The sequence below is a fragment of the Pinus tabuliformis genome, chromosome 1_1 (assembly GCF_031772625.1).
Source record: "Pinus tabuliformis cultivar Carrire ecotype Pingquan chromosome 1_1, CPIR1, whole genome shotgun sequence".
In the NCBI taxonomy this organism is placed as follows: Eukaryota; Viridiplantae; Streptophyta; class Pinopsida; order Pinales; family Pinaceae; genus Pinus; species Pinus tabuliformis.
The window spans coordinates 986,807,752-986,818,228 of record NC_142297.1 but is presented as its reverse complement, the minus strand read 5'-3'; the positions used below and the strand labels follow the sequence as shown (position 1 = coordinate 986,818,228).

Sequence of the window (10,477 nt, the reverse complement as noted above, 5' to 3'; positions counted from 1 at the left end):
GAATGTTGAGAACGCCCTCCCCATAAAAAATTTGCTGATAAAGAGACCATTTTCCGAACAATAGCAGCAGGCAGGAAATAGAGGTGAGCCCAATAGACCGCAAGCTGGGAGAGAACAGATTGAACCAAGATGAGTCTGCCTCCAAGGGATAAAAAGCGCAGCTCCCATCTTGAGATTTTTTTGTAATACCGGTCAATCAGCCAAGCCCAATCCTGGTTGCCATATGCTTTTGGCTCGAGGAAATAGCCCAAATATTTGAAGCCGTCTTTAATTGATGCCATATTGACACCAAATAGAGCAGCAATCCATTGCGCCAGCTCCAGATTTGAGTCGTTGTGATATAATGTGGATTTGGCTCTATTAATGACCAAGCCCGATGCGGATTGGAACTTCTGAAAGATACCTGAAATGCATAACCAGCTAGATTTACAGAGCATAGCAAATAATAGAATGTCATCAACAAACAGATTATGAGAAAGAAAGATATTCTTGCAAATCTTTATCGGAACACATCGATGCTCGGCCACTGCATTGTTGATCTGCGAACTGAGAGTGTTCATGACTAGGATAAAAAGAAGAGGAGAGAGAGGACATCCTTGACGAAGTCCTCTTTCCGCTTGAAAGGGAGATGAAGGGGATCCATTTATGATGACAGAGTATTGAACGTTCTCAACGCAGGCCATCACCCAATTAATTCCTTGAGACCTCAGACCAATTTTTGCAAGAAGAATACGGAGGAACCCCCAGTCCACACAATCGTAAGCCTTTTCCAGATCAACCTTGAAAACAGCAGCATCAATATTTTTTGTTAAGACAGAGAATAAACACTCTTGGGTCGAGGCGACAGCATCTAGAATATTTCTGTGTTTTAAAAACGCATGTTGATCCCTGGTAATGAAAGAGTTAAGGACCGGTTTCATTCTCTCGGCAATAATCTTTGAAATGACTTTGAAGAGGATGTTGCACAATGCAATAGGCCTGTAATCTGCAAATGAATCAGACTGTTCCTTTTTGGGAATGAGCGCTATAAATGTAGCTGTGAGAGCGCTGTTGATATTCCCCGACATACGGGTAGCGTCCACCATCCCCAGCAGATCATCTTTGAACAAGTCGTAGAAGTGTGAGAAGAATTCGATCGGCCATCCATCTGGCCCAGGACTTTTGTCCTTTTGAAACTTTTTTATGACTTCATAAAGTTCCTCTTCCGTGATGGCCTTGAAAAATTCTACATTGGCAGCTTCATCAAACATAACAGGAACCTGGTCAATCATCCAAAGAACGTCATTAATCTCATTTGGCCGCCTCTTGTATTGCTTCTGGAAGAATTTTGTAGCCTCCATCTCAATGTCCTGCTGTGAATAAACGAAGCCTCCATTTTCATCCTCGATCTTCCAGATCGAGTTTCTAATCCTTCGCGCATTTGCAAAATTATGGAAGAATCTTGTATTACGATCACCCTCCTTGAGCCAGATCGCTCTACTTTTGAGCCTCCAGGATGATTCTTCTTTAAGCAGCAACGCTTGTTTCATTTTCTCCAAGGATCTGAGATGAATTTTTTGATCAAAAGACATAGAGTCATAGGAAACCGAGTCAGATAAAATCCTTAGCTCCTTCTTTATATCTTCAAGCGCCTTTTTATCAATCCTCCTCTTTTTAATAATCCAATCCTTTGCTGTCTCCCTCAGCGATTGGATCTTATCACGAAAGGTAGAGAAGGATGTCCTCTCCGCCTACTTTAATTCCTCCCATTTTTTTGCTATAAGAATTCCTCCCATTTTTTTGCTATAAGAACATTGAAAGATTCATCCTTATCTGTTAAACTTGAACGAGTAACCCAACTTACGTTCCAAGTCCCTCCATTCAAGGCCTTGGCACAACCATATTTGCTTTCATGTTCTCTCCACCATTGATTCTATACATTGCGCAGGGCTTCGCACGCTATCTGTTTGTTTTGTTCCGTCTATATGATTATTGTTTCTCACAACGTTTTTCATGGATATTAGTATAGCCCTGTTGTTTTCATCATTATTTACTATGCACTGGTTGGTTCAACGATGAGGGTTGTTGGGTTACTGTTTAATGTTGGGCTTACTTCAACTATCCAGTTTGTGTTTTCATTTATTATCGAATCGATGTTTTTCACTCGCACTATTAGATTATCTTTTCTCACATTGTTTATCATGGTTCTTGATATAGCTCCATTATTTTTAAGATTATTAATACGATGGTTCTATATATTAATGGTCCACTTGTTCTAGATCAACGCATTGTAATGAATTATTGAAATGCAGGTGATCATGGAGCATTAACATTGTTTGTAAGTTGTGTATAAATCAGTCTAGGGGCATATGACGTCCATGCATTTTGCATCATTATCTCATATGCATAAAACTCGAGGTGTAACTATGCTTTCCTTGGATCTGTAGCATGGAAAAAAATTTCAATGTCTAGAATTAATCACCATTATCACAACTTAAGATAAAAAAAATCAGTAAATTTATGCGTCTAATGATTGGTTCACAATGTTTTCCCAAATTTACAAGTCCAAACTACATTGGGATAGACTTATTTAGAGGGAAAATTAAAATTTAATTAAATATGATAAATCCCGATTGCAACAAGGCACCATCTACCTTAATCACATATTCTCTTTTATTAGAGATGGGTAAGATTGTCTTATGTTTACAAATAAAATGCCACACCCAGACATGAATGTGTTTTAAGTTTTTTTATTATGACGTGCACGTCAAACACTTATATCGATAAAAAGACTCCCGCCCTCGGGGCATTGTTATACATGCTTCTCGCAAATTCGTTTCAGAGGTTTCATTCAAAAGTATTTGCAGGGACTCCGTCACCTTCTTGTTTCGAAGAGTACTGAAGATACTCCCAAATTTATACGGGGTACAATAAACGCTCACCCATAATTGCACAATTTAGGTGTAATTTTCATATTGACCATGATTGACAATCTTGAAAAGTTTATTTATTTATTTTTGTATATTAATTTGAATCCACATGAAACATGTAAGAAATTTATAGAAATTTGTTTAATGTGCATTTAAAACTATAATATTATTGTATTTTCTTGAAATATTTATGTGCTTTAATGTATAAATTTAATTTAATTTGTATATAAATATTAAAATTAGTAGATCGTGATAACATGATTTAAATTAATTAGAAATAATTAATTCCTACTTGTCTAGGGTTGTAATTCTCCATTTGAGGAGTTTGTTCCTACATAATAGGAATTTAGTTTCTGCTAGTTTAGTGTGTGGTTGAGAGAATCTCTCAACCACACTACAGTACGTCTAAGATAGCATTCCTATCTTGAAACTATTGATTGTATAAATATGTGTGTAATTTCCTCATTCAAATTAATAGAATATATTATTGAGTGTCTACAATTTTATCTTGGTATCAGAGCCCCTCACGGGCCTAGCCCCTCCTGGGCTTGGCCCTTCCTAGGCTGAGGGAAATAATTGAGAAGTATATTCTAAACGTGGCATCATTGTTGCCAGATCTATGGACGTTGTTGCTGTGTTTTTGGAGTGGTGGCCCTTAGTGGAAAACATCGCTGGTGTCTTGGACTAGACAACCTCTGGATCCATCAGATCCGGGCAGAAGGAATTTTGCATGCAAGTGCTTTCGTGGCCGCAGAGGGATAGCAGTGATCTTGCTGTGAGTGTTTTGAATCATTGCATCATTGTTTCGAGCCGAGCCTCAGTGAGATGGATGAGAATCTGTGTGGTGCCACAGAACCATCGCAACTATCATATTTTTCATCCTCTGCATCTTCAAGAAACTCAAAGGGGCCGAAGATCCTGCCGTAACAGACCTAGGAAATCAGAAATCCCTTTTGGCCTGGACATTCCAACAAATCGAAGACGCCACTAACAATTTCAGCATCGACAGCTGGGCCAAGGCCGTTGTGGCACGGTCTACGAAGCCATATTCCCAGGCGAGCAGGTACTGGCAGTCAGGAGAATCGATCCCTCGCTGGTCCTGCGTCACACGTTGGGCCATTTCTCGGTGGCAATCCGATCTTTATCCCGCGCACAGCACCAGAATATCCCACGCACAGCAAAAGAACTAAGAAATTGATGTGGGTAACTTCATATCATATAGCGTAATGATGGCATACCTGTGCTTCCCCAAGTTGTTAACATGCCAGAAGTCCGCCAACACTGCATTATCGATCCCTTTCCCACCTGGGATGCCACAGTTTCCCCATCCTAATTTTGGTGATCTCTCTTTCAGTACCAACACGCTGAGGTCGAGTGTCAGTTGTAACGTTGGATGGGACCCAGAAGGAATTCTTGGCCCTCCCAGCGGTGGACACATTGCCAGAAGAGAGTTTGAGAAGAAATTCAAAGAAGAGGGTGCGCAGAAGGACGCCTTGCAGCGCCAACTTCTCCAAGAACGAGAGCGAAGACGAGCTGCTCGAGAGGCTCGCGTGGTCCCAGACAATGCTGCAGACCTTGTGGAGTACTTTTTGGTAACAGAAGCCGCAGAAATTGAATACGAAATTGCAAGATGCAGACCCAGGTTAAATCAGGAGTTTTTAGAATATTTACAAGCTGAAATGGCTACCCTTCGATTTGCATTATCTCGAACAAAGGAAAGGACCACCGAGTGCAGTGAGTGTTGTGAAGATACATGATCGTTTTTAAGAGATGTGTGCGTGAAGATTTTTGTGGATTGGGTTAGTGACTTGTATGGAGAATTGACCTGCCACATGACCCAATCGTGGTAGTGTAGAGGAGCAGTGTAATGGAGCCAACAAACATGGTGTTGTTAGCTATGTCGTTGGAAGCTGCAATCGCGTTTGACATAGACAAGAGTTTGGTGTCGGCGTTGAAATTTCCAAGTATGTATCTTGGACTTATTGTTGCAGAGGCCATGTTTCTTAATCATGAGGAAGTTCCAGTTCACCAGTTCACCCTCTTTACTGTGATATTTATCGTGATACTCTGCATCATTTTGTTTTTTATCGAAGTTAATGACAGTGGCTAGAAGGTTTCAGTTGGCAGGGACGTTGACCCATTCAGATCTATGAGACCATGACGTATGCCAAGGATTGGCTTGCCTGGAAGAAGATGTTTTTGTTGGTTGACATGATCTGTTGTTGCAGTGGCGCTGGTTATGCTGAAACATTCTGCAGCGGGATGTTGAGACTGTCATAGTCACTTGTTGTGAGAGAGGTGCAAAGGATATTGCCTTCGATCAGGTGTGAAAGTGTTCCATTGCAGACAGGCATTCACAAATTGGCTGATCCGGTCAGGGTTACGTTGGGACCTAGAGGAGCAGCTTTGATCCGAGAGGTTGCAAGTAAGACCAATGATTCAGCAGGTGATGGGACAACTATTGCATCTGTTTTACCACGGGAAATTATAAAGCTGGGACTTTTGAATGTCAGTTCAGGAATCTATACGTTTCTTTATAAGTAGACCCCTCACAGGTGTCGTTGGTGAAAAATGGTTGGTGGTATGTTTGGAAAATAATCATCTATGGGTAGAGATAGAGAAATTAAACCTGAAGAATTTATGCTTTATTTAGTGTCTTGGAATCATGGATAATATTATTGAGCCTTATTGAGGCTAGCTAACTCAATGTAGGTAAAGTTGTTTCGTTAGAATTCATGAGTTTAACAAATGATAGGATAAGCATGGAGTTCCAAGAATTTATTTGACAAAGATGCCCAAGATGTGAACAATGAATAGATGAGGTAAAGCAGCAGCAACAATGGTTATGGTGGACAACAAAATAGATGTTTGCTTGAGTTAGTGTGGTTTGTGGAATAGACTCCCTAACATGTTATAAACAAGTCCAGGTGTTGTAATGGTCATTGTATGTACCTAGAAACTCCAAAATGTTGAAGTATGAAATGTAAGCTTGTAAAGGCATTTGAAAGTTCGTGGTGATCTTAAAACCACTTTGTAATGGTTTATGGTCAGCCTGAAACCATCTTTTGTCACTATAAAGTTATGGCTTGTGGTGAGCCGGAAACCACATACAGAGCCTTAGTGGCTACAGGATTTGCTCAGTGGTGGCACATTTAAATTCCGGATTTGCCCGGTGGTGGCATATTGAAGTTGGCGGATTTGACCGATGGTGGTAGATCAGACTTGCCCGGTGGTGGCATATTGAAGTTGGCGAATTTTCCCAGTGGTGGTAGATCGGACTTGCCCGGTGGTGGCATATTGAAGTTGGTGAATTTGCCCGGTGGTGGTAGATCGGACTTGCCCGGTGGTGGCATATTGCCTGAGTGGCTAGCGTGTACACGGGAGCTTTGTGCTCATAGGAGCAGGTGGACTGCAGTAACACCTGGCTCATGGTCCCAGATATTGGTGTGTCTAAGCATAAGAGGGTTGGTGCACTTTTCTATCTGACAGTTGTGTCGAAAGGCGCAATCAACGCAACTGTTTGCGATTGTTATTTCGACATGAATATTTGGCTTAGAAAGGCACTGATCTCTCTTTGTTTTTGGGAAGTTCTGCACATGCAATTCGCCCGATGGTGGTGGATTTATAGGTACATATATGCAGTGATAATGGTCGATAGAATCATGTATGCACAAGGACTAGCTGTTGCGGCAGTTGGTACCCATACATTCCGGTGGATGGTTGTTTTTTTATGGACGTCGACATATTTTTTGTTATGTTTGACCACAACCAGACTTTGTGAATCACTATCATGACAAGTAGTCATTAAGGAGGGGAGTTAGAAATAATTAATTCCTACTTGTCTATGGTTGTAATTCTCCATTTGAGGAGTTTGTTCCTACATAATAGGAATTTAGTTTCTCCTAGTTTAGTGTGTGGTTGAGAGAATCTCTCAACCACACTACTGTACGTCTAAGATATCATTCGTATCTTGAGACTATTGATTGTATAAATATGTGTGTAATTTCCTCATTCAAATTAATAGAATATATTATTGAGTGTCTGCAATTTTATCTAAATTTAAGCGAAATAGACTAAATATCATCACTGCATATCTCTCCTTTGTCATTCTCGCCACTCCTTCCATAATAATGACTTGAACAATGACTTGAAAGAAAATTATAATAGAAGATTCCGTGAAAAAGAGTTTTTCATATTTCATCATGGTTCTTGAATATCCATCCAGTGAAGTGTTGTAACTTCTCTTTTGAAACATTTATTATTAGGTGTCTATTATAAATATTTTGATAAATATTTTTAATAATAAAATAGTAATATTGTTAATTATTTTTTTTTCTCTATAAATACTAACTTCTATTAACTGAAAGACAAAATATTTTTACATATGATCGAGGCGTAACAGCACTCGATAGAACAAAACTGCCCCATTACAGACATGAGCTGGGGAAACCAGTTACAAAGTGCAGGAGACCAGAAATCAGACAAAGAGAGAGACATGCTTTTCCGTGAAGGGGAATTGAGCCAACACAGAGATACAAAAGATTTTGCAACCCAGTATATAAAGAGTCATCAAATTCCACCTGGGAGCCATAAAAAACGATAGGACAATTGCATAGAAACCTGACCATAAGCCTGAAACCGAAGCCGAAACAAAAAGGAACAGTCCCAAGTGGCGTTACTTCTCCTATGCTAGTTCATTGTCCTTCTTCTCAGCCTGAGCAGTGTCTCCATTCTTCAGACCTTCACTTCCGCTTAAATCACTGTCAGTGATAGCTATGGCGTGCTCCGCCTCGCCATGAGTTCGGTCCTCGGCTGCAAGTCCTGTGTCTTCGGTTGGAAGAGGATTTTTAAGAAGAGCCTCCTGCTCATTTATCTCTTTTTCCCAATTTTTCATGCCGTCTTTGACCAAGGAGTTCTCACTGCCTGGAGAGGGGACAGGGGCGATGCAGGCCAAGGGGGAGACAAGGTTTTCCTCTTCCGAGAGTATAAGGGTAATGTGGGCGGTGACCAGGGTTCTGTGCAGATTGCTCTAAAATTTGAAGTGCGTTGTTTGAAAATCACTGTTTGGTATGGGTTTCCTGCCAGAGCCAATAGAAGGTCCAACATCATGGACAGGGGAGGGATTGAACGAATCTGGCATTGTTTCCATGGTAAAACCAACTGGAGGTTGCAGACGGGTGTCATGACGTCCCTCAGAGCATTTCCGCTTGCCTGAATGCACCATGATGACAGTATGAAGGTGGGACTCAAAAGGGTTATGGACAGGATGACTAACAGGATGGGGTCGGGTAAGGCAGGAGGGTTGCTCGCCAGAGCTAGCGACTAACACCACAGTATGACAGAGCGTATAGACAGCTACGAGTATTGCAGACAATAACAGAGAGCGAGAATCCAGATTAGGGGCGAGATTACCTTTGAGAGGGATGGCTTTCAGCCCGCAGCGATGCACCAGATTTAAACCATCACCCACAGCTCCCGCAAACCAAGTTCTATCACCGCGCGACAGAGCCCAAAGCTTGATGAATGAGCCTTGGATCGGCATGATTATAATCGGAGGCATAATGCATCGATCAACACAGAACTTAATTGCAAATCCACCACCCGAGCTCGCATTAATATTCATTCCCTGCTCGCATGAGGTTACGTCCCAGGAGGCCACGCTGCTCTACAGCTGGCAGTACTGGGCATTAAACTCATGCATTGAGAACTGTGGATAACACTCGGATCCGGGAAATATTGTTAATTATTACAACCAATGTTTTATTCAAAAAAATTAATAACAATCATATATTTTCTAAAACATGTTTTCGTCAAATAATCTCTATACATTTAAATAGACATATGGAGACCGTGTTTGGTTCATTGGTTTAAGAGTTTCGCTATTCATGGAAATATTGGTTCACTCTCTTAACATTTCCGCTATTCATGGAAATATTAAATAGCCATAGATTGGCTTCAAGGAATAATTTAGTTTAAATGAAATTATACATCTTTTATTATAAAAGAAAAATAAGTGTAGGGGGATATGGCATCCATGCATTTTGCATCATTATCTCATGTGCATAAAACTCAAGGCGAAACTATGGTTTCCTTGGATCTGTAGCGTGGAAATTTTTCTAGAATTAATCACCATTATCACAACCTAGGATAAAAAAATTCAATAAATTTATGCACCATGTTTTCATCTAATGATTAGTTCACAATATTTTCCCAAATTTCCAAGTTCAAAATACATTGGGGATAGACTCGTTTACATGGAAAATTAAAATTGAATTAAACATGATAAATCTTGATTGCAACAAGGCACCATATACCTTAACCACATATTCTGTTTTATTAGAGATGGGTAAGATTGTCTTACGTTTATAAACAAAATGCCACACCTAGACATAATGTGTATTAAGTTTTTCTATTAGGACCTGCGCGTCAAACACTTATATCGAGAAAAAGACTCCCACCCTGGGGGCATTTGTATACGTGTTGCTTTCAACGTTGTTTCAGAGCTTTCATGCAAAAATATTTGTAGGGACCCAGCCACCTTTTTATTGTTTTGAAGAGTATTGAAGATACTTTTAAATTTATTCGGGTACAATAAATGCTCACCCATAATTGCACAATTTATGTGTAATCTCAATATTGACCATGATTGACCGTCTTGAAACATTTATTTATTTTTGTTGGTATATCAGTTTGAATCCACAAGCAACATGTAGGAAATTTACAGAAATTGGTGTAATGTGTACTTAAAACTACATTGTTATTGTATTTTCTTGAAATATATATGTGATTTAATATGTAATTTAATTTAATTTGTATATAAATATTAAAATTAGTAGATCGTGGTAACATGCCTTAAATTTAAGTGAAAATGGACTAAATATCGTCGCCACATATTTCTCCTTTGTCATTATGGCCACTGCTTAAATAATAATGACTCGAAAGAAAATTTTAATAGAAGATCAAGTGAAAAAGAGTTTTGTGTATTTCATCATGGTTCTTGAATATCCATCCACTGAAGTGTTGTAACTTTTTTTGAAACAATCAGTATTAGGTGTCTATTATAAATATTTTGATAAATATTTTTAATAATAAAATAGTAATATTGTTAACTATTACAACCAATATTTTATTAAAAAAATAGCAAAAATTATATATTTTTAAAACATGTTTTGATTAACCAATTTCTGTAAATTTAAACAAACATGGTATATGGATACCATGTTTGTTGATTGGTTTAAGGGTTCCCCGATTCATGGAAATATCGGTTCACTGGCTTAACGGTCCCTCTATTCATGGAAATATTAAATAGCCATAAAGTCGCTTCAAGAATTATAATTCAACATTCGGAAACATTAATTATTTTGTTTAAATGAAATTATAAATCTTTTGTTATTGGAAAAATAATTTTAAGGAAATAATTTGTCTAAAATAATTAAACATAGCTTGATAAATGATTAAATAAAGATATGATTCTGATTATGTTTAGTTTGCTCCTTGAACAATTCCAATGCTCATGCAAATATTACTTACAAAAATTAATTTTTGAAAAGTTCAATAATTTTGTTTTA

General features: G+C 38.9%; 1 protein-coding gene across 1 annotated transcript; it reads left to right on the top strand.

Moving 5' to 3' along the window:
- Nucleotides 1-4,091: 4,091 nt before the first annotated feature.
- On the top strand, nt 4,092-4,666 carry LOC149217842 (uncharacterized). The gene has a single exon (XM_089390378.1). The coding sequence runs from the start codon at nt 4,136-4,138 to the stop codon at nt 4,664-4,666; it is 531 nt and encodes a 176-aa protein (XP_089246504.1). The 5' UTR covers nt 4,092-4,135.
- Nucleotides 4,667-10,477: the final 5,811 nt, after the last annotated feature.